This window comes from Syzygium oleosum, unplaced genomic scaffold (assembly GCF_021117445.2).
Source record: "Syzygium oleosum isolate NSW1041296 unplaced genomic scaffold, Sole_v2.1 Sole_v2.10, whole genome shotgun sequence".
NCBI lineage: Eukaryota > Viridiplantae > Streptophyta > Magnoliopsida > Myrtales > Myrtaceae > Syzygium > Syzygium oleosum.
In genome coordinates, this window is record NW_026607494.1 from 3,397,569 (window position 1) to 3,421,993 (window position 24,425).

The 24,425-nt window shown below is 36.7% G+C and overlaps 1 protein-coding gene across 1 annotated transcript; it reads right to left on the reverse strand.

Annotated features, from left to right (window-relative positions):
• Positions 1-517: 517 nt before the first annotated feature.
• LOC115678575 (uncharacterized) lies at positions 518-9,693 on the reverse strand. The gene is made up of 9 exons (XM_030601972.2): positions 9,125-9,693; positions 8,258-8,398; positions 7,165-7,545; positions 5,011-5,115; positions 2,594-2,734; positions 2,057-2,260; positions 1,741-1,833; positions 1,467-1,578; positions 518-865 (listed from the first exon to the last, which is right to left on the reverse strand). The coding sequence occupies exons 1-9, from the start codon at positions 9,641-9,643 to the stop codon at positions 822-824; spliced, it is 1,740 nt and encodes a 579-aa protein (XP_030457832.2). The 5' UTR covers positions 9,644-9,693; the 3' UTR covers positions 518-821.
• Between the last annotated feature and the right edge of the window lie 14,732 nt (positions 9,694-24,425).

A 24,425-nucleotide genomic window follows, 5' to 3' on the forward strand; every position in this document is an offset into this window, starting at 1 on the left:
TTGGCATAGCACGGACAAATTGGATGACCAAATTCTCGGGGATTTTAGTTGCCTCTGCACGCACCTCCTTACCAATACCGTCTATACCTACCGAGGACCTCATAATTTCCTTATTTTGATGCCTCTCGACCAACGGATGGCCAAGAGAAGCCTCAAAGATGATCTAATTAAAGATCGGAGCAAGCCGACTTTCCCTGCCATTAAGAGAACTCTGACCAGAATTTGCACTGTGGCTATCACTGGCCTTACATCTACAGGGACAACTCCATTCCAAAAAACCGAAACAGAGCATAAGTCCGAGAGAGAAAGAGGAAGTCAAAGGCTATTTCTTCTCTTTTCCTATGCACAAACCTTTGCTAGCACACAAAACACCACTTGGATATCAGCTCATCAAATCATTGTCTAGGGATCCAAGGTAAAAAAATGAAGACGAAAAGAAAAGAGGGGGAAGTTGATGGGCACATGACGAAATTCCTACGTGTTCACTGAAATGACAAACAAAATGAATTCGCTGATCTACTGTAGAACAAGACCGCAAAGGGATTAAATACTTTCACAAGGCACAAACCTCATTTGACCGAATATTTAACAAGGATTATTTTTGGAAGGTAAAAAATTATACAATGAAATGAGCGAGTACAATCCTATTTGCCCTATATGCCGACTGGGACAATGCATTAGAAGGTGCGCTATTCTGGAGTGAGATGAACTAATCCTAGCTGCCGGCGGTACTGGCAGAAGCAAAGAAATTTGGTGAAAGCACAAAGTGTAATCCGAAAGCACCGCTATTTACTTGCATTAGAGATCCACTTTCAACCCAATCAATCACCTTGCAGGCAGTAAAGCTGACGGATGTTTCCTGAAGCTGCAATGAAACACGGGGTCAGTTAAACTATTGTTAAGCGAATCGTTAAGTTGTAAACATAGATGCAACTCACTATTGAGTAAGTATTTGGTTAGAAAGTTTTCTGTCATCAACTTTGAAACAGTTTGAGGACCAAATAGTGATAAGACAAGCTTGGTAACTTGCCTTGTTTACAATTTTCAGCATACTAAAACCAGTCTCATTGAAAACTAGAGAAACAACATATTATCATTGTTTGCAAATTGGACTAAGAGGACTAAGATGATAAGAAAGTTTCCATGACTGACTTCAAAACAAAATTACGACAAAATCATGAAAAGAAATTGTATAACTCGTTTCCGAGAAACTGAAAAATGTTGCAAACGAAAAATCTCATTTCGGTAAAAGCTAAAAGTGAAAATGTTCTTTGGAACTAAATGCACCTAATAAATGACAAAGACCATACAAGTAAGTCTAGTTATCCCTTAGCTTCTCAAAAAAGACAAGAAGTTTTTCTTTATGGATCCAGTATCTTCAGCTCTAGAAGCAGTCAGTTCAACTTGTGCATCTCATATTCAATAGCATATAACACCAAGTACTCAATTTTCATCAGAGGCATTACCATACAACCAGTCTTTAAAGTATACATGAAGGGCACTGGATAATTCGCGTTTCCGATTTTCTTCAAGAGGCACTTCCCTCAGCATTTGCTTGATCTCTCCTAAACTCTTGTGCTGAAAATAAGAGTATATAGAGAGTTAGATGTCTTAAAAATCAATGCAAAAATGCTAATAAGGATGAAAGCATATCTTCCATTGACCAGAAATGAAGACTCCTAAGGCTACAAAAAAAACTCTAGATGTCCAGGTCAATTGTAATGGTCTGAGTGCACATACATTTCTCTGCTGAGAAGTCATGTAAGTATCCGGCAATGGAAATGGATTGTCCTTTGTTGATCCAACAGATTCACTATCGAACCAATTTGGAATCTGTCCATCAAAGACACAATATGCGACAGTAAGAAATTAATAAAATTTTGAATGGCAATAGAGGAAGTCTGAAATTCCCAAAAAAAAAAAAACACGAGTAAAAATGAAGCATGAGCTAGAAAATGAAAGGCAAGGAAACAAATGCAAGATTATTTCAAGAAGTGATATATTGAAATCAATATATCCTCTTATTTAATATTGGAACGTTCATATCATGCCATACCAAAAAGTTTGTAAACTGGTCGGGATCTAATCGTGCGGCTGATTCGGCTTGAGCATCAGACACACCAGCTGGATGAGATAACGAATCATGTGGATCAACCATTCCCAGTGCAAGGGGCTCATCCCATTTGTTAATAGTTGCTTCAATGCCAACTTCAGTCATATGTTCCTCCAGCTGAGAATAAAATGTATTGTATGGCGCAACCTAATGAAAATAGAGACTCAATGTTATCCTCGATTGAAGTTGAACACTAATTTAAGAGGGAAAAAAAAGCCCTTAAAGACCATGTTGGAAAATGCCGGAAACATAATATTAGACTCATGTTTTCTCATGAAGCTAGAAAACCATCAATGTAATTCGTCAAATGAGCATAACAGGCTTATTATGTATCCCCTCAAACTCATGGATAAAAGATTCTCGACAAGAAAGAAATTCCCTCCTCTCCCTTCTGCCACGAGATGAAAGTCCAAGAAATTCCTCAAAACTGCCGTGCATGGTAGGAAGCATAAGAGTACAGAAGATGATCAATGTACTGACCTGCAGCTTGTGATTATCACCAACAATAAGAGGTCGCTGGTTCACTCCCAAAAAGAACACGCACTCACGACAGCTGGCAATGCAAACTCTTTTTGCTGCTACAATAACATGAACCCTCTCACAGTGTTCTATTCTTACAGCCTGTCAAAAGATATGAAATCAACAAGTAAGAAACCATTCTCGCTAAACGTGAAAAATAAATTTGCCAACTATCATACTTGAGTTTGCCTCAAGCTGACATAAGAGATGTTGAAATTGGTTTTTTTTTAATCAGAGAGGATGAAATTGTTGATAAGCACACGCGACCATCTGAAGCAGCTTTTTAGAAAGCACCCATCCGATGTTCTGCATGATGGGTGTATCAAATATTTATTATAAGAAAGACACAAATACCCTTAAAGCAGTATATCAATCTTTTAAAACTGACTTCGACTTCCGGACAAAAGAAATAGTAAATCACCAAAGTTTATGATGTCTGTCCTACAAGGAAAACATAGTTATTCAACAACTAATGCTAGGAAACAAAACTGGCAGCAGAAAACTTTTCTCATAAGACAGCAATCCACAGACTTTTTCGCAATGGAACTAACCAACATTCTAGTGACTTGTGAGAGAAAAAAATATGACGGACTTGCCCAATTCAGAAACTTCTTTGATTTCTCATTATGGCAGATTCATAAACAAGGAAAAACCTTTCTGAAAACGTATTAACATAGTTATTCAACAACTAATGCTAGGAAACAAAACTGGCAGCAGAAGACTTTTCTCATTAGACAGCAATCCACAGACATTTTTGTAACGGAACTAACCAACATTCTAGTGGTTTGTGAGGGATAAAAAAATGACGGAGTTGCCCGATTCAGAAACTTCTTTAATTTCTCATTATGGCAGATTCTTAAACAAGGAAAAACCGTTCTGAAAACGTATTGATAGAGCCAATTATAAAAAATCTTGCTTGTAAATTAATGGAGACATCTACAAACTTCAAACACTACAATTCACTATTTGTAATATTATCAAATGATTCTGAATGGTTGGAACAATTCACTGCAAGTCTCATAATCATTTTGGACTAACCGACAACTGCTTCCATAAATGAGGTAAGTATTTTCACCCAAAGGAGCTACATGCCATAACTTACAACAATGGCATCAATGGAAAAGAAAACACTCCCCCCCCCCCCCAAAAAAAAAAAAACAAATGTACCACTCCCATTGAAAATAAATAGTGTTAGAGTTAACACGAATTATTAAGAAAAAGTTCTTGTTAACGGGTGCCCTCTGACAATGTAGTTAGAATCGTACTGTTCATGGTTGGAATCATACAAAGCGATCTGCATGAAGCAAAAGTGAACTAGTGTCTGATTCAGTTACTACTAATGTATTATTCAATTTGATTCATGGACGATTAAATGAGAATATTTCAATCAAATGTAAAAAGTGTGATTCATAAAAAATCTATAAAATCCTAAAGCCTTGCAATCTAATTTGTATTTGAACCTAAGTAGGATTTGATTGTCAAATAGACTAAAACCAGACCAAGGCACAACGCTAATTTTGGGTACATTAACTTAGTTAAACATTACGTAATATTACTATATCCATGTTAATTAGCAAAGGACATCTTCTCCGTTTTTAATCTTCATCTTCCTCTCTCTGTTACTCTTTAACTAAATGAAGGACGAGGTGATATTAACTCCGTGACTTACCATATCCAGATTATAACATTATTGACATGTAACCTCCCACTGAAAGATGATAAGAATGAGCGCTTCTATTTATAAGGGAAAAATAGAACGAGGAGGGGGAGGGGTTGGGAGCGTATTATTACGGAAAGGGGTGACGATTATTAACTTTATTTGTGAGGTCAAATGCATTGATTGTGATGGACATGGGACAACGCACAAGATTCTCAACAAATAGATGGTGCAATCACCAAAAGTATAGTGACTTAATATTGTAACTAGATACTAGAATTTCTTTTTACGAGATTTCTGATATTAATACCTACTACAGTGACTTATGCCACTAATCTAAGTAATTCTAGTACTTGTTACTGAATTGAAAGATTCACGATTCTATTCAATTGTCATTAAAAATTAAGCTCTTAAATTCACAATTTGAACCTTTGCTTCAATAAGGGCACTTATTCAGCATACTTTATAAGGGATGTTTCATTCCCAAAATGTTTGATTACACATAAAACGAGGAAAGTAGTGCATAGGAAACTATACATTTCTTTATTTTGTTGCTTAATAAGTGCTTCAGGGGCTCACTAAAAACCTTAAGAAAATATAAATGCCTCCTCATCACATTTTAGTCCTTTTGTACCATTTCTCCCATATTCCAAGATCACATGATGAAGTTCATGCAAGCAACAACTAATGATGAAGCACATACTACGATCTTCAATGTTACCTTTCCAACAGCTCCAACGACAATGGTAGCATCCGAGCATCCATAGATGGTTGCATATTTTAGTGGTGATAAGATGTAAATGACGGAATCGTGGCAATTTAGAACCTGAATCATTATCAGAAGAAGATCATATCAAAAGCATGCATAGGAAGGAGAAATGGGTATTGTGTTGACCATCTTAGACATATTGTCAAGCATTTTTTTAGTTCATAAGCAGGAACTCTGGGTGATTCTAATTACAAAGGTTGAAGCAGGTACAAATCCTTGATAATTCTATCAAGGCAACACCAGAAAACGATTGTCTCCTACAAGATAGCACAGTATATTGGACGAAGATCGTCTCCTGGAAATAGCTCAACACAGTTCTGAGACACTTTTGTAAACACCGAAATAACATCTGATCCATGAGAGAGAAATCTAACTATCTTTAAATCAATTCAAGCTAAATTCCTCAACCTTCCAAAAACAGGTCATATTCTTCTTCTACCACCATTGATGTTTCTCAAGCAAATAAATATAGATGAAAAAGCCGGATTTTTCTTTCCTTTTGTTTTGGGACAGGAACATAGGCTATCTGTTAAAGTTCAGATCAAAAAAATACCTATCAACCTCCAAAAGGAAAACAACAATCAAAGGTAAAGTACGTATAGGACCAGAGAATCCAAGAAATCAACAAGGAAGCACAAACAGCAAAGGGAAGGTAATGGGTACTTTGGGAGAGCATTTTGCATGGACTTTGAGCCCATAAGGAACCTTGACAGAAAGTAAGGGTGTTTGTTAAGACAAATTCAAAGTCCTTTGCTCCAAAGTTCTGTCTGATAAAAATAATTTAGCATCCTTGAAATGCTAGTGGTGGGAGTTAATGAATACTTGGATTTCCTATCTGACCTTGTATTGCCCCTAAAAACCAAACCCTGTTTCAGGAAAATCAAACCGCACCAAGTGTTGGTTTCGGCAAGCAACATTTTCGGTTCCCTTGGGATTCAACAAAGACATTGTCATCACCTTAAGCTGTAGCTGGTCAATAACAACTAGCAATGCCACCAACCCAAGTTGTGCACAGGGATACTTGATCAATAGAGAAATACTACATAGACTTAGTTTATACAGACCAACATCATCATAGCCATTAATAGTGTGAACCCCACAGTAAAATCCACATGATCAACGGTTATGAAGGTGTTGGTCTACATAGGCTAAGTCTATATAATAACTTATATGGTGTTAATTGATAATACCAATAATTGACCAACACTGCTTCAAATTCCTATTCCTTTTACTTTTTAATTATCAATCAATTAAAACATATATTTTGATATGAAATATATATTACTCGTTCAAAATTTAGCTTAATTCCCTTTATTTACAGCTAAAATAACATTCTATAATATAACTTAAAAATTAATAATCAAATTGATAATTGAGATGACAATGGAAATTTTCAAGAATGGTTTTACCAAACAACTGTGTTGTCAAAGACTCAAAGTAACTTTAGGATGGACTTTGTAAGTATCGTTACCAAAAATTCAGACGCTTTCAGTAGATAAACTTTGAGTTAAACCCTTTCTGTAAGTGGACTTTGCAAATGACAAAGCATTTCTAAACTCACTCATGATTAGTAGGAGTTTAAAATCCCAAGGAGTAACAATAAATCCAGGCAAGACAAAGCTCAAGGTCCAGAAACCAAGACATAAGCTTGATCCCAAGAGGTAGTTTAACAGAACACAAACATAAGATATTAAACATTAGTAACATTTGTAATTTGTTAGAACAGGTTTGTCTATATTTTAATGTGCTTGAAAATGTATAAAGGTCAATTTACATGTTTCCATATCTTACGAGATATGAGAATATTGTATTTTACTCGTTTTGATGTCTCAGAAACATAAACTTGTTTTATATAACTAGTTTTAACAAGTGCAACAAGGCCACTGGTTGACAAGACAAGACCCATAAAGTATTTATATTTCAAAAATACATCAGATAATTCGGACAGAACAAATCGAAATATTATATCTGCAGGTCAAAATGTCTTAGATTAGATCTTGTTACCAGTCCACAAGCTTGAAAATGTGCTCAGTTCTATCATCCTGGAAGAAACAAGAAAGTAAACAAGATTTTTCAATGGAAAAATAAGGTGACATATAAGCTAACCTTTACAGAAGAGCCTTTAAGATCAGATGCTTGTTTCACAAAAGATGATTTAGATATTCCCTCAATAAAGCATACTCCCCTAGCACCAGGTGAGGACTTGATTGAAGCAGGACATGCCTCGGTCATAGCGACATCTGGATCAGTACTATTAGCTGGACCATTCTCTTTCGCAGAAACTCTTTCCAAAATAATTTCCAAAGAGGATGAAATGTTCTGCGAAATCCAATCATGAACTTGTGTGGCTGGAACGGGAACAGCAGGCATGTCTGGATCTGAATTTGCAAAAAATGGAGCAGCTTGGCTTATGGGTATTACTTCAGATCCTTTATCACCAAACTGAATCAGCAATCCAAGGTGCTCAAATCTTTCCATGGTAAAAACCTAATACAACAATTTCACTTAATGTAAGAAATATCATTACCCAATCTTAAAGAAATGTAAAGTCCAAAATTTAAGATAGTATACAGCTGCAATCAAGGCAGGTAAGCCAAAAATAAAAACATCTGGCCCTAGCATCAATCAAGGACAAGGAGCAGCCAGAAATGACCATAAAACCGCCAGTTCTGGTCCTGTCCACTTCAATGAAGACTCTAAAATGGACAATGGCCGCAATCTAGACATATCACTGACTGTTTCAAGTTTAGCTTCATCGTTAAGCTTTTGAAGGGGCAGAACAAATTAAACATTCGTCCCAATATAGGGCGTAGCTGTTAAATAATTACATAGATAAACAAACAAAAGGCCTATAACTAGTCAAGTTGACTGAATTGCACCCACTGAAGTAACATATACAGGAACTCCATTTCCCATTAACAGCAAAATGGCAATTGGATCATTTGAGTAACTTTCTGAAAACTTAATTGTGATTATCGAAGTATTGTCCAATGTGCACAGGTACTTGTTGATAGGGTGGAAAGGTAGACAAACAAATATGAAACAAGAAAGTTACCGAATCAAGAGATGCTCAAGCATACAGAATAGATTTTGCGGTAATGCTGACTGAATTAGTCAAGAAACACGTGGCCACTTTCACCATGAATATAAATAATGTTGAAAATCCACAAGTTACATTATAAGGAGTCATTTTACAGACCAACGATTCTTCTCCTTCCCCCTCCACAGGCTCTGCCAGAAGAGAGATTATGTTTGCCAAATGCTTTTGCAGATAAGATAGTTGATGAGCCTCCTCATCGGCCTGAGATGGCGTAAATCGCCTGCTATTGCTACGTGCAAGCTGCAAGAGCAGACAAAAGATCATCATTAACAGTTAACCAACCACTTAAACAAGAAAATCGGCGTGCTTGAGCCGTCAAAACTGCAAACGAGTGGGCATAAAGAAACTTATGTATGAAGCCCAGAAGCAATATAAATGCAGTAGAGTGAAACTGAAGTGAACAAACTTATTAAAGCAGGACCGAACCAATAAAAGTTGGTGTTAAGATGTCGAGATAAATGTCATCAAAATCCTTGGAAAAAATAGATACTAAGTAGAACAACGTGCATTGAAGAAACTTAAATTTTTTTAAGATCATAATTTCGTTATACACTCAAGTTCGTTATTCCGGAGTCAGCACAGTAGCAGTCAGAATATACATGCCTATGCATAACACAAACTTAGGGAATGTCTGTGCATCTAGAAATCAATATGAAGTAAGCATCAGAGTTAGCTGGATGCTCAAGCAGGATTCACATAGGCTCATCAAGATCATCACGCTTCAGCAGTTGAATCTGATAAAAAAAAGTTGGCACATTGATGACATTCTCGCGCCCTAAATAAAATTGCAAAAGCATCCGTTTTGGCACCACAATTCAAACTACTGAATATACCCTCATCATGAAAACTTTCAAATTCTCTGCATTAGTTCAACAATACATACAAGCACAAAATAAAACGAACACCTGACCAAATTTGCAATCCGCTATTATGGATACGACGAATTCCAAAGGTGTAGAGCGTCACCTGCAACGGAGACAGGGCCGATAAATATCCGTCGAACGCGGAAGTGGAGGGCCAAACGTCGGCAACCGCGGCGGAATCCCTATGCGACCTGGGGAGCAGCTTCTTGTACGATTGGATGTACAAGAAAAGGACCAGATCATTCACGTCGGCGCCGACGGAGTCGACCTCGTCGGGCTTGGCCCGGACGAGGGGGTCGGCGTCGGAGTGGAGGACGGAGGCGAGGGTGTCGAGGACGAGCCTGGCGTGATCGGGCGAGATCTGGAGCGACTCGGCGAGCGGGGCGGGGGCGACGCGGTGGGCCGGGGCCCGCCCGAGGAGCTTCTGCTTGAGGGGGAGGAGGGCCTGGATCGGGTCGGTGAAGACGAGCTTGGGGATCGGGAGGAGGCCGTGCTCGAAGGGCTCCCGCCGGGGGTGGAGGAGCAGGGGCGAGCTAGGGTTCGGTGCGGCGGGCGGCGGCGGCGGATCGCGGGCCGGCGCCGACGGCGTCGACGGCGGCGGGTCGGGCGAGGCGTCGGCCATGGGCGGCGGGGGATCGGGAGGTCCGGCGAGCTCGAGGGGCGGGAGATGGAGATCGAGAGCTCTGCAGATCCTTCGGAAAAATGATGAGAGAGAGAGAGAGAGAGAGGGAGGAGAGAGAAGGGGCGAGCGAGTAGAGAGGGGGAGAGTGAGGGCTGCGATCGTGTGCGCTCGGGTGTACTGTGTGGGCGACGCGGCAGCTTCCTATTGGGTGCTGCGTTGGTGCACCGGATAGTACGGTGGTCTCGGTGGCTGCGGAACGCGATCGGCGTTGTTTCGCTCCAGAAAAAAAGGGGGAAGAAAAACCGAATTATGTCGATAATAGAAATTGAAATCCCCAAAGTTGCACGGGATATTGTAATATAAATAAAATTATAGGATTTTGCACAATGAGAATAAATTGTTAAAAACACATTGATTTTTTTTCAAGTTAAAGTCGGTACAAGTTGTTTCTATTCATTTTTTATTTCTTTTTAATATCATTGTAAATACTTAGGCTACGTGAATAAATCTAACTTACTTACTTCACTTGAGATTTGAAACGATTGGATATACTTTCCTTTTTAAAATACACTAACGTTTTACAGACACTTGGAACTTTCAATAGTTAAATACCAACGATCTGTCGTATATTTGCGCGAATCTAATTATCCATAGATAGTCATAAATGTCTTATTAAGAAAGATTAAAAAACACCTGAGAAAAGGTAGGCACTTGAATTCTATAGTAGGTAATTTCACTGATTTATAAGTGTCATTGATGGCTTTGCAATTTAAAATTCTAAAATGGAATACACTAATATAATCTTAGTTAGATTGACCACAATACTATTGCAAGAGAGTTAATTTCTTTTCAATTGAGCGGATAAATGATTTATCATACACTTTTTTTGTTTCCAACTCGCTAGTTGACAACCGATTTTTTCATTTGAAAAATACAACTAGATTATTACATATGTGTTTTTTGTATTTGGATAAATTAAATCAATAACAACATATTTGTTTCACAAGACTCGATAGTCTAGAGTTCCAAGTAATAATCTTAAATTTATTTGAAAAATCAATTCGTCACTTCTAACTTTTTGGTACTTTGGGTGTGACAACATTCACACACTAATTATAACTTTAACAGATTCTTCTTGATTGATTAAATCCATAATTAAGCTTTTGAATTTAGTTCTGACTAGATTATAACACGCACTTTGAGTGGAATTGCTATAAAAGTAGGACAATTACGATAATACATGAAAATATTATATTTCCGCATCATATGAGAAATTAAGTAGTTAAACTTGGATGCTAATTTAGATGTACTTGTTGAATGTAAATTTCTCATACAACTATTTCGACAACTAATTAATATGATTGAAAAACATTCATAGGACATCTGGCATAAGGCCCATATGGACAAACAATTAAGTAAAAAAAAAAACAACTTAACAAAATAAGTTTATATAATTAGTAAGACAGAAAATTATCAAATTTCGAAACACTTTTGACGTCTAAATTTTCACTTAATATTTGAAATTTGTGATCGAAACTCTCGAGGTTCAATTCCCGGCAAAAAATTCATCATTTTAGGTATATTTATTCGTTGTATTTAGTTATATTTTTCATTATTTAGGCTGACCTAATTCAAACCAAGCCCATTAGGCCTGGTCCAGCAAATCAGGCGAGATTTCTCCTTCTGTTCCACCGAGATTCGCTTCATTTTTCCAGCTGCAAAATCAAAAGCAATCCCTCTCTTGAGTTGAGCAAAATTTGCACTGAAAAATCAATTGGCTAGAGAAGATTTGGGGTTGAGTTCATGGGCTATTCTCTCTTTGGGAGTTCGGATTCAATTTTGATAGGTAAACCCTAAATTTTTTTTTTCCCAGGAACTCGGATCGAGGCGAGACAATTCTTTTGTTTTTTCATCGCAAAACTAGACTACCCCGATTGATGAATTACGTGTTTGAGTTCGGCCTTCACATTTGAATCGGATGAAATGTCAAAAAATAGGTGCATTGTAGTCTTTAGGACTAGTACACATCAAATGCCGTGAAGGAATTGTGGGGCTTGACTATTCTGTAGGGCTCCATAGTGCTTATTATCTCCGACTAGTCAGCGCATCATGAGCACCTTTACCAATCATCGCCTATCGGTGAAGGTGGCAAAAAGGGTACATTCATAGCCTATTTTCAGACTCACATTTGATGGGAATGTTTGCGGGTTACCTAAGATATGAAAAACAGCAGGTTCAGACCGAGATCAAGGACCCAATTTAGGGAGAGAGAGATCCAATGCCGGGCAACAAGCCTGTCGTGCGAGGCGGGGTGATCTCTACACCGGAAGTTGCTAGCTGCCTCGGTTCTCACCGGACCCCACACCATTTAATGACTGAGATGAAATTAGCTAGTCTCGCCTGTACCGAGCGCACGCGAGACTTGTTGCGGAGTCGGAGCACCCTCGATTTAAGGGTCTGAAAAAAGCAAAGGAGATGCTTAATATAGCCAAAAATGAAAGGTCAACAATTTCCCAGAAAAAGAGCAAAAAAAAATTCAAGAAAGATGGCTCACGAAATTCCACGCCTAACCCCCCTTTTGACCTTTTTCTCCTTTTCCCAATTTGGGGACGAATTTTGGTGCTGTGCCTAAATGGCTTTGAATGTGCCCGTTTTAATGGTTCACCATCCCTTCAAGAGGAAAGTAAGGTGGGGTTGACAACCGTGTTCATGTATCTTCTTTCTCATCGCATTAATTTCTTTCAGTCGTTTAGCGTAACAAATTTTGGCCTTCAATACAGCAAGAAAGGAGCACATGGACACCAAAAATTTTCAGAATCTAGCTAGAAATAGCTTTTGTTATGTTTTTTTTATACTATTTACCTAATTGAATGGACAGACTTTAGATGGATATGTTCAAACAGGTTTTATTTGTTTGATTATTCGAACCAGTAGTTGTTGGAAAAAGTTGGTGACAAATGTTACCCGACCATTTTCTTCGGATCACGCGGCTTTATGTTAGAACCATCTATCTGTACTATTCAGACGTAATCGGTTTCAAGGTGGATTAGTCTCTAGCCTTAAACCGGGAACTTGACCTAGTGACTCTCGACTTTGGTCTGGCTCTACCTAGGAACTGGCCCATTTTCTGTTCTGTCTTGTGTTTTTAATAAGTTGTTTAATAGACGATTCATTAGCTAATTCATCCTACCCTTGAGCGTGGCCAAATTTTTATAAAAAAAAATATAAAATTCGTATTATTTTAACTATGAAAGCATTTATTGGTGAACTTGTTCTATTGTTGTTATGTTGAAGTTCATGGTTCATTTCTCTATGGGTGCAAAAGTTTTATTTCGAAGCGACTTCAAAACTAATTTAGAATCAGTTCAACCTAGAAACAGAATTGGTCGAATTAGTTCCCAGATAATTACAATGGTTTGAGCCTTGAAACCTGAAATAATAGATTTTAGTTAACTAAGGATGACATTAGGATTAAAAATGCTTGGTAGAGAATGAGAGAGATGTGTACAAATTAAAAGGTTACAAGTGGCATAACTTAAGTAGCTAAACGAAGATAATGATTGGAGAGAGCATAAGATCACCCAAGTAAATGCATGAATGAGAATGATTATTTGATTTCTAATAATTCAAGCTTATCAAGAGATGTCATGAATGATGTCATTTTAGGGGTAGATTCAATGGCACAAATAAGAGCATTTGGGTTAAAATACTTGGTGGAAAATAAAGAGAGGTCTTCAAGTAGAAGAGCTACAGGTGGCATAATCATGTGGTCCCAAAGTATATATTTTGTTAAGGGCCTGTTTGACAAGTTGCCAAACAGTGGAAATTTCTGTTTTTTTGTTCCTAGAATCAATTTAGGAACAGAAATCCGTTTGTTTAATTTTTTGTTCCTGGGCACAAATTTGCAAAAAATTATTCCCAGAATCAGTTTTGGAACATAATCAATAAGCAAAAAAAGGTAACTTCTTGATTCTGGGAACAATTTTTTCATTTATGATTCTTTTTGGTTTTCTTCTTCCTTCTTGATTTGTTCTTCTTCTTCTTCCTAGCCTACCGCCGGCCATCGACGACCAGCCACAGGCCTAGGCTGACGAGGGCATCGCAACCCTCGTTGCCTGGGTAAGGGTGGCTCGCGGCCGTGACGGCGAGGCCTCGCCCAGCCATGGCGAGATCGACCTCGCCGTCACAACCCAAGCGAGGGAGATGGGTAGCGACGGCGAGGTCGGCCTCGCCAGATCTAGGCGAGGTTAAGCCTCGCCTAACCAAGGCTAGGTCGACCTTGCCGTCGTGACCGGCAAGGGCGGCAGCGAGGGCCGCGACGCCCTCGCCAGCCCTGCCCAAGGAAGGGAAAGAAAAAAAAATAAAAATGGAAAAAAAGATAAAGAAATATTAAAAAATTCAAAATATTATTAATAAAAAAAATTGTATAGTTACTAAATGCATTTATGTTCTTTTTCTATTGTAAGAATAGAAATTTTTGGTAGTTACCAAACGTTTTCAAATGCTTAGAAATTGTTCCCAGGCACAAAATAAAAAAGAATCATTTTTTAGCAGAATCAGTTCCCGAGTACAGAATCGTGCCATGTGCACCCTAAGTGACCAAAACATTTAGTAAATTAGTAAATAAATAAGGAAACCACTATTTGTTATAAACATTAATAAATCAAAAAAATATTTTGAACCCACCAAAACATTCCACGAAAATTACCAGACATTAGGAGATTTGCAACTCAATAAATTTTAAAATTTGCAAAACTGTCCAATACGTATTTAAGAGCGCATCGGTCTCCGTTAATAGATATTAAGGCGATAAATTAATCACTATCGCTCTACACAATCAATGTACATGTCAACATCTATTAATTTAATTCTAAAGCATCGCACTCTAGGCGATTACAGTCGCGGAAAATCATCCTTCACACTTTCTATTCGTCACAAAATTAATGACCCACCTGAGATTCCATATGAGCCATCCACAACTCCAAGTTACTTAACTTTAGATCTTATATTTATCACTTCGGATGTCACAAATATAAAGTGATTTTGCTTAATCTTTTGACTTCATATTTTTTACACCCATGCACCATATATGCTAGGGATGTGCAACCAAATCAGTTTTATCCTAGAACTAGACCCGATCACCCTAAAAATTGGTCTAGTTTCAAGTTTTAGGTTCCAAATTATTGGAATCGGCAGGAACCGATCCAGTTCCCAGTTATGAGTGAAAAACCACCCGAAAACCGGATCGATCTTGAAACCAGTTTCATAAAACCTAAAAATCCTATTTTTTTCTTGGCATTTTTTTTCTCTATCTCTTTCTTTTTCTCTATTCTCTCCAACCTCACTTAGACATTTCACGACTTTCCCTCAACTCACCCTCCTCCTTGCTCGCTCATGGCTTGCCGTCACTTGTTTGAGCCTTGCAATTCTCGCTCATTCCCAACTCGCCTTTGCTCGCTCTCCCTCATTCATCTTTTACTTTTAATCATTTTGTTGCTCATAATTTTTTGGTAATAAAAAATGGAACAAAAAAAAAACAATAGAAAAACAGGTTCTCGAGTAGACCCTAGAACCAGACCAGAAAAACAGTATCGGTTCCAGGGCAAATAAGATAGGTTCCAAGTTTCAAAAACTGAGAACCGGGTCTAACATGATAGGTTCTAAGTCTTGAAACTACCTACCTTGAAAACCGATCACCCCCACTATTTGCTAGTGTCATGGGTCAACACTTGAGGTCATAACCGTGCAACACTTGGGCTTCAAATGACTCCTTCACCCCTTACTTGGGTCACCTAAGTTCAACCTTATCACTCAACCTTGGATCGTCAAGAGAAAAGTCTTTAGGAGGATGATACAAATGAGGGGACGAGACCTTTATATATATTTGAGCCCCTCCAATTATAATTGTAGATCTCCTCCTGATGTCATTGCAGAGGTTCAATTCTATAACTAACATATACCCCTATTAAATATAAGAGTTCTCTAAAATACATACATAAGAGTCTCATAATACCCCTAGGAGTATTAGAGTATTAGAATACCATCTCCTCAGTTGGCTTTGAAAACTTCCCATCTATTACACTAGCGTGTGGGATAGCATCTAGAATATGCTTTAAACGGATTATTTCTCCATTCACTTTTGTTTAGGTTATAAGCTTCATCTTCATCTTCAAAAGCTGCATTTTTTAATCCTCTCTTCATATTTCTTGCTTTTCCTACTCGATTATTTACCATCTTACAACCATACCAAGAGATGGTATTTATTTACAAGTGAGATTAAAAATATAGATTCCCCAAACTAATGGAGACTTGTGCACTTTATCTGATTAGTGTTCATTAATGGGATTAGATTCCATCACTCATAGGCTTATTCATTTATTAGATTCCATAATTAATAGGCTTATCGATAGTAGCAATTGACTTATTTTTTCAAAAGCTTGAGGGAGATGCAAGAAAGTTTTTTCTTTGGCCAATGAAAAAAGATTTTTTTTATTTTCATCTTAATTTTTCTCTTTTGTTGTTAATTGGTACACAAACTAGCAGTAGTTAACAACAAAATATTAGGATTGTGGAAGTACAATTTTATCATATATAGTTATCTGTTTTTCTATATATCGCATATATATATATGTATGTATTAACGAAAGCATTTTCCTTAAAGTATGTGTCCCTTTTACAAGTATATATGTCACGTGGATCCACTGAAATGAAAAACTATGATAAGTTGAAAGAGCCGTAACTAATCTTGTCTTCCTATAACTCATTATGCGTTTGTCAAAAAAAAAACAAGAAGAAAAAATTTTGGTGATGATTTGCACAACAAAAGTAAAAGCCTCCAAAAGCATTTGACCATGCTACAAAGTTGTTCATATTCAAATTTTTTCTGGCTTCTACTTGACAATTAATCAATAAATTTATGTAACAATGTGGATAAGAATTAGGTTCTTTGGAAATTTTTTGCACAACAATACCCACTTCATTTTTTTTAGAAAAAAAAATATAGGATGATGCTATTTCCACACCATTTTTGCTAAAACACACTTTTTTTTGTCAACTTACACAAATTACCCTTCAATCACAAGATTCTATTCAATGTTTATCATTAAGTTGTCCCTGCTCTCAACATTTTTAATTGCATCACCTATCTCGTTCACATACCATATTAGTGTTAAGTTTGCAAAAATAAATTAGTTAAATTTTCTCCAATGTCCTTTTAAATTGTAAAGTAAAAGATGTATTTATTTTAAGTGCGACTATCTTTCAAAGTCGGAAAAATTGTTTTTCCTTTTGCGATCACGAGTTCATTGATTTGTTGAAAATGAAATATTGATAATTTGATTTATTAGAAAATCGCCCATTTATTATTTTGTCTAACTTTCAAGGGATGATATGAAAATTCAAATTTCATTACAGCTTCTTCATATTCAAACTTACATTTTGTCCTAGAAAATAAATTTGAGAACAACATTGGTAACTTTCTTCGTGATTGAAAAATAAAAAAAAGTTTAGTCTTGATCTTTCTCCTTCCTTTTCTTTTTTTAATCATTTCCTAATCATCATGTTTGAAGATTGCAATGAAACAATTGAATTAAATCCTCAAATCTATCTGAATACACGTTTGAGTTTTTTTTTTGTTATTCGAAGTAAATCCAAATGGTTCTCTTCAAGTTACATTCTAGAAAAAATAAAAAATTATAAATTTGAATTAAATCTAGATAGGAAAGTAGCATCCGGAGAGGAGATCTTCTACCTACGGCTAAATTTTTTCTTAATTGGTTGAGGAACCTTTACTTCCAAAAACAACCTGCATTGGCAATGGAATGATAGCTCTTCTACATTTTCCGATCACCTTTGTTAGACATTAACTTTCAAGACCCGAACTAAGTTAGAAAGTTGGAGTTGAGGTCCCTATACATTGGGTATGTAAATCTTATGTAAACTTTGATCCTTCAAAATCTTGGCACAATCAAGTGCCAGTCTTGGGTTAATCTTTGCAATATCATAACCCACAAAGATTAAGAAAAATTAAGGGATAGTAGCACAAATGTTCTTTGAACTTTGGTTCAATGTTTAGTATCGTTCATGAACTTTTAATTTGTTCAATGTAATTCCAGAACTATTGGCAAATGTTCAATGCAGTCCCTATACTCTATTTAAATACATAAAAGTTCAAGCACCACATTAAACATTGGACCAAAGTTCGGAAACCAGTTTGAACAAATTAAAAGTTTAAGAACGACATTGCATATTAGACCAAAGTTTAAGGACCGTAATGAACAAGAAACGATGTTGCGTATTGGATCAAAGTTTAGGGATCATTTGTATCATTTTACAAAAAATTAAATAAAAACCATGAACCAAAAAATTCAAAAAGCACAAATTCCTTTAATTGAATAGGCATCCGAGGATCAAATTTCAGCACAAAATCACATACTCAACAATAGTTACACGGACCTCACATCCAACTTTCAAACATTACAAATTCTGATTGTTAAGAACATATTACCCCACAGAAAAGTTTGTACAATGCTCAAAAGAGGAAGGGCAGCGCTCCCAAGCCTCGAAAGCTAATGTCTAACTAGGGTGCGATAGTTTTGTGGAAAATTTAATGATAAAGGACAATGTTTTCTGGAAAATTATTTTCTAGGAAAACGCTTTATTTTCTTTTGTTTGATGATACATGATGGAAATTGTTTTCTGATATTTGGATATCATTGGAAAATGATTTCAATCTCATGATTTTATTTTGGGAAAAAAAATCGAATTTTCAAATATTTTTTATTTTAAAAAAATTGATTTTTTTATTTCTCTTTTTATTTTTTCTTTTCTTATTTTGAAAATTTTGGAATTTTTTATTATTTTTTAATTTTCTTTTTTCTCTTCTCTTTTTCTTTTTTATTTTCTTTCCTTTTCTTTTTCCTCCTTACTCCGCCGCAACCGGCCGGCGACGGCCACCAGCGAGCTCCAGCTCATAGGTCTCAGCCAAGTCTAAGCTCGCTTGGATCTGACGAGCCACGAGCTCGCCGGACTTGACGGAGCTCGGGCTAGCGAGCTCACAGCTCACCGACCTCAGTGGAGCTCGGACTCGGGCGAGCCTCGAGCTCGCCACTAGAGGTTGCGCGTTTGTCGGCCTATGGCGAGCTTGAGGCTCGCCGCCAAAGGCCGCCACAAGCTCACCGGCCATCGCCATGGCTGGCAACCGGACAAGGAAGAAGAAAAAGAAAAAAAGGAAGAAAAGAAAAAAATGAAAAGAAAAGGAAAGAAAAAAGAAAAGAACAAATAATAAATAATTCGATTTATTATAAAATAATAAAAATGATTTTTTAAAAAATAAAAAATAAATAGAACTTTGAATTTTTTAAATAAATATTTTTATAAGAACAAACGTTTCATTAATTAAGGACCCGAGCCCGAGTGCCAAGGACATGCACATGGCCTTTGTTGACTTGGGGCGAAGGGTCGGGACTAGAGTTCAAGCATCGGAGACCTAAGCATGGCCTTTATGGACCCAAGTTCGAGTGCTGGAGCATCGGTATGGGCACTAGGGGTTTGGGCTCAACCTCGATGGACCCGAGTGTGGGCACCGGGAGCCCGAGCCTTGGACACTGAGGTCTCGAGCTTAGCCACCGAGACCTAGTCCTGAATGTTGATACTCAGGAACTAAGATTGGGGTTTTTGTGCCCAAGTATAGAGTTTCGGGTTCAAGCGCCGATAGCTGTCATAATTCGAAAAATGTTTTCTGGTTCTTTGAAAGAGAAAATCGTTTTTCTGAATTTAAGCTTTGGTAAGGAAATCTTTTTTGTTGACTAGGAAAACATTTACCGTTGACTCATTTTCCTAAACAAACCAAACGCTGGAAAATGAGGAAAGTGTTTTTCCGAAAAATATTTTCCGTGAAATAAACGGATCCTAAAAACAACCTCATATTTTCCATCTATTGTACAACAAAACAATGCAGGGTTGTTTAAAAGGCGTCGCGGCATTGAGTAACCTGTAAAGATTATGAATACTAGGTAACAGAGTAAATTTTTTAACTTCTAACACAAGGAACATAAGCATGCACCACATGCATTTTTAACTAAAAAACCTACGAATGCAATCATCAACAAATAGTCTTGCAACAAAGTTAAAATGGCTCAAAGTCACTGCACAAGAGTCCAACAAGGCGGTTGATGATTTTTATTGAAAAAATGCTCAAAACTTTTAGATAAATGCGTTGTTTAATTACTCTAACAAAAAGTTCTACCAAAGCAATCAAAGTTGTTCCTAGATTTTCTTTAGAGATCGATCAGGGAGAAAATGGCGACGGGAGCAAGATGGTCTTTTAAGATAACCTTCTGAAAAATATCATCCACACTAATTGACACTCATGTATCACACATCTAAGAAACAAGGGAAACAAATTCAAAGACAAGTAGCTATCTATACAATGACAAGAACTCAGCATGGAAAGTTAAAATGGTAAAAAAAGGTTAATAACAAATGGATTTTAAAAGGAAAGAGTGGATTAATATGAATTTTATTATTGGCCTTTTTTTTGTTCTTATGTTGTCTTTTACCAGAGTTTGTCGTATCAACGGTATGTTGTTCAATACTTGAACGAACAAAAGAGAATAGCGAATTTTCTACTGCAGAGCATGCCTCGAGAATAGCATGATCAAACATATAATTAGCTAGCTAGAAGCTAAAGCTTCTTTGTCTTCGGTTTTTGAGATTCCAGAATTGCTTCCCACATTACCTCCACCAGAACATGAGCAATTGTCTCACGGTATGCAGCATAAAGTCTGGACTTAGAGTTAGATCCTCTTTAAAGAACCATTTTCGACTTGCTATAAACATGCTTATCTTCAAAATAAGTAATTTGCCTTAAAATGATGTTAGCGAATCTTAAAACATGCTCAATCAACATAAAAAATTTTGTTTTAGCGAAAATGATGTGGAAATAGGGTTACTAGTATGCTTTTATCCAACTTGGAATTCCTCTTCATCCTTTAGTTAAACATATTATAGCGGCTTATAAAACTTGAGTGTAGTTAGCTTACGGATACTATAAATTTTTTCCTATAACAACTTCCATTCACATGCAATGCGCGTGCAATCATTATTAGCATCACTAAACATTAAAGTTCGACTTATGAGCTTCCGTAGTTGCAAAAATCGAGGCAGTCATACGTCATACGGAAAGTTATGTGCGGTCAAAATTTAATCATTTTTTTTTATCAAAATTCCTTAAAAATAATTAGTATCATGAATTTGTTATAGAAAATTAGAGGAGAACCAAAATTTATAGGGAAGAACGAATAAAAATAAGTCTCTAGCTGAAAACAAATTTGGATTTTCTTTTTTTGCTATTTTAGAGGAAAATGGTTCTTTTTAAGTCAAGTTAAAGAACGATTAAAAAAATAGAAATTTGAATTAAATCGAGATAAGAAATTAAACATATCATTGATTGTTAATTTGCCTAAAAAGATATTAGCAAATATAATAAGGCTAATTTGGTCAATTAACATAAAAAAGATGTATTATAGTAAAAAAATGTGGCAATAGGGTCACCCAAAATATATCATGTTCATGATTATGACAACTAGATCCACGTGAAAATTGTCCAAAAAGTCATAAACTTATTGCATTTTTGTCAATTGAGTTCTAAACATTTTTCACGTTTTGCTAATTGAGTTCATCCGGCCAATTTTAGCTGGAAATCACTGATGAGAACACTAGCGATCCTACGTGGCTCGGCCGGCACTAATGGGACAATTTTAATATTTTTTAAATATTTTTTAATTTTCTTTTTCCTTCTTTTCTTTTCTTTTCTTTGTTTTTTTTACAACTCTGGCTGGCGAGGTTGCCGGCCATAGGCGAAGGCATCTGACATCAGTCATGCGTGAGGGCCTCTATGCCCTTGCCCAAATCTAAGTGAGGGCCGCGACACCCTTACTGGCCACAAGCGAGGGGCTTGCTCACCTGGATTTGAGTGAGGGCTGCTTGGCGATGGTCATTGGCAACCTCGCCGGCCAAAGTTGTAAAATAAAAAACAAAGAAAAGAAAATAAAAAAAGGAAAAAATGAAAATTAAAACAAAATTCGAAAATATTATTAAAAATTGTCCATGTCATCGTCGATCGTGCCACATAGGATGGTCAATGTCCACGTTAGAGATTTTTGGCCAAAATTGGCCGAATGGACAATTTATAAAAAGTTAAAAAGTTTACGACTCAATTGGCACAATTTTTTATCAAAAAATTTGCACAATTAAAATGTTTATAATTGAATTAACAAAAATGCAATAGGTTTAGGACTTTCTTGGTAGTTTTCACCTAGATCCACCATAGAAATAAAATAACTAGAAAAAGAAGGAAAGTAAATAATTTGGGGTTCACCTCTTTATATACCGCTTGGATGATTAAGGATAATTTTGTCTTTTCAGGGAAAATGATATAAATTTAATCATACAGAGAGTCAAAATAGCCCCCACCTTTAAAATTTTAAGAATTTGAACAGTAGAAGCAAACTGTACATAAATCTTTTGAATTAATCTGGGAAGACCATGGAAGGATCAAGTTAGCTGCAACCACTTTGCTCTTCAGTCTCCTCCCACGTGCTATGGCTAGACATATATGCACTTTGATTCATTTTGATTCAATATTGTTATCAAAATGCACATTGATTATGTCCTCCTTAATTAGTGCTTTTCCAATTAGTCCAAAAAAGAGGGAAACAAAAATAAAGACACAATCGAAATTAGCGCCTGTCCACAAATACAACCTCTAACAATACAGTCATCGATGGACTATGCTGAGGAAATATATCAGCCTATAATTAAGGATTTAATACGTGTTAGATGCACAAAATGCAAGTCAAGGGCATGCGGGTCTGCGTCAAAAGCAGTTTGTAAGACACATGGCGAAATAGACTTGAATTTGCCGGAGGCAGAGCAAATCACGGCCACAGAGAGACAGAGAGAGAGAGAGAGATTTGATCTGTTGTTTATGTTAAATTAGGGTTTCGGCTCGCCAATGGGTGTCGCTTTCAAGTTGGAAATGTCAACCCAGCAAATCAGCAGAGTTGGTGCGAAACCCTAGCTGCCCGGACGGCTCAAGATCAAGGACAAAGGGCCATTGTATTGGCCATGTTTATCAAATCCATTTGGTTCTTGTTGATGTCATCTGGTACACCTAACCCAAAATAATTTGGTTCTTTGTTCCTTAAACATTATTATAGTTTTATTTTTCTTTGCGAAAAGGAGAAAGATTTGAGTGGGGAAAACAAGTATTTCGAGAGATTAATTATGTCCCCGATTACTCTCTAATTTCAAATTAATATCTGACACCGAAAAACTTCCTAGATAAGGACAGTAGAATATTAAAAAGGATTAGTACATTAACAAATATTTGCAATTAATGATTACAGATTGCTTATTGAACTAAGCATGAGAAGTCAAATGCATCATATATGCTCTAATAAAAATTGCAAGATTAGATCAAGATTCGGGGACCCTGGACACATTACTCATTGACCCCCCCAATTTTTTTGTATTCATTTGGAGAACACCCTTCGTTGAATATGAAAAGTGCAATATGGATTTATGAATGGATATCCTCCATTTTTTATGATTGTTGGGGCGATTGACTTCGGGTTTGATGGTTGAAATTGGATGATTCTGTTGTGCCATTCATTGAAAATGTGCCGGTCCAATTGAGTAGGAAATGGCAGGAGATGCTCTTTGTTTTTGAAGGAATAGGACCCTATGATCCTACACACTTGGCCTAAGTGAAGAGACAAGAAAGCATGTGGTTGGTGGGTAACATGCTTGAAAGATTGGAACTCTTGATTTCAGTTTTGGAACGTTAAAAACTTTAGTCTCTCTACATAGTCTCTTCTTCCTCGTTTGACTTCTTTCTCTATACATTTTGCGGAAGTTTAGGATACACCTTTGGTTATATAATGTGCATTGTATTTGAATCCAAAAATCAGTGATTTTTACTCCATAACACAAATACTGCACTTGTGCCAATTTAGTCATAAACCTTTCAATTTGGCCAATTTAATCATAGAATTTTTTACGTTTTGCCAATTCAGTCCCAAACCTTTTAATTGTGCCAATTTAGTTCTAAAATTTTTGACGATTTATTGATTTAGTCCTAAACTTTTTGACGATTTGCCAATTTAGTACTTTCAGCCAATTTTGGCCGAAAATTGCTAACATGGCAGTCCATTTAGTGCTGACTGCCCTATATGGTATGATCGGCGCTGACGTTGATAATTTTTTTAATTTTTTTTTAAAATTTATTATTATTATTTCTTATTTCTTTTCTTTTTTTCTAACCCTGGGCCGGCGAGGGTGTCGCAGCCATCACCTGCATCTAGGTGAGCACCAACGCCCTCACCTAAGGTCTCTCCTTGACTAGGCGAGGGTCGCCGGTGACCTCACCGGCCTAGAGAAAAAAATAAAAAAAATTCAGAAAAATTTAAAAAATTATTTACGTCAGCATCGGCCATGCTATGTAGGACGGCCAACACTGACTAGATTGCCACGTCAGTGATGCCGGCCACAATTGGTTGGAAGGTATAAATTGGCAAATCATTAAAAGTTTTAGGACTAAATTGGCATAATTGAAAGGTTTATGACTGAATTGGCAAATTATCAAAGAGTTTAAGACTAAATTGGCCAAATTGAAAGGTTTAGAACTGAATTGGCACAAGTGCAATAGGTTTAGGACTTGTTTGGTAATTTTCCCTAGCATATACATAATGGACTTTTGTATTATTTATCTCAAAGTTCA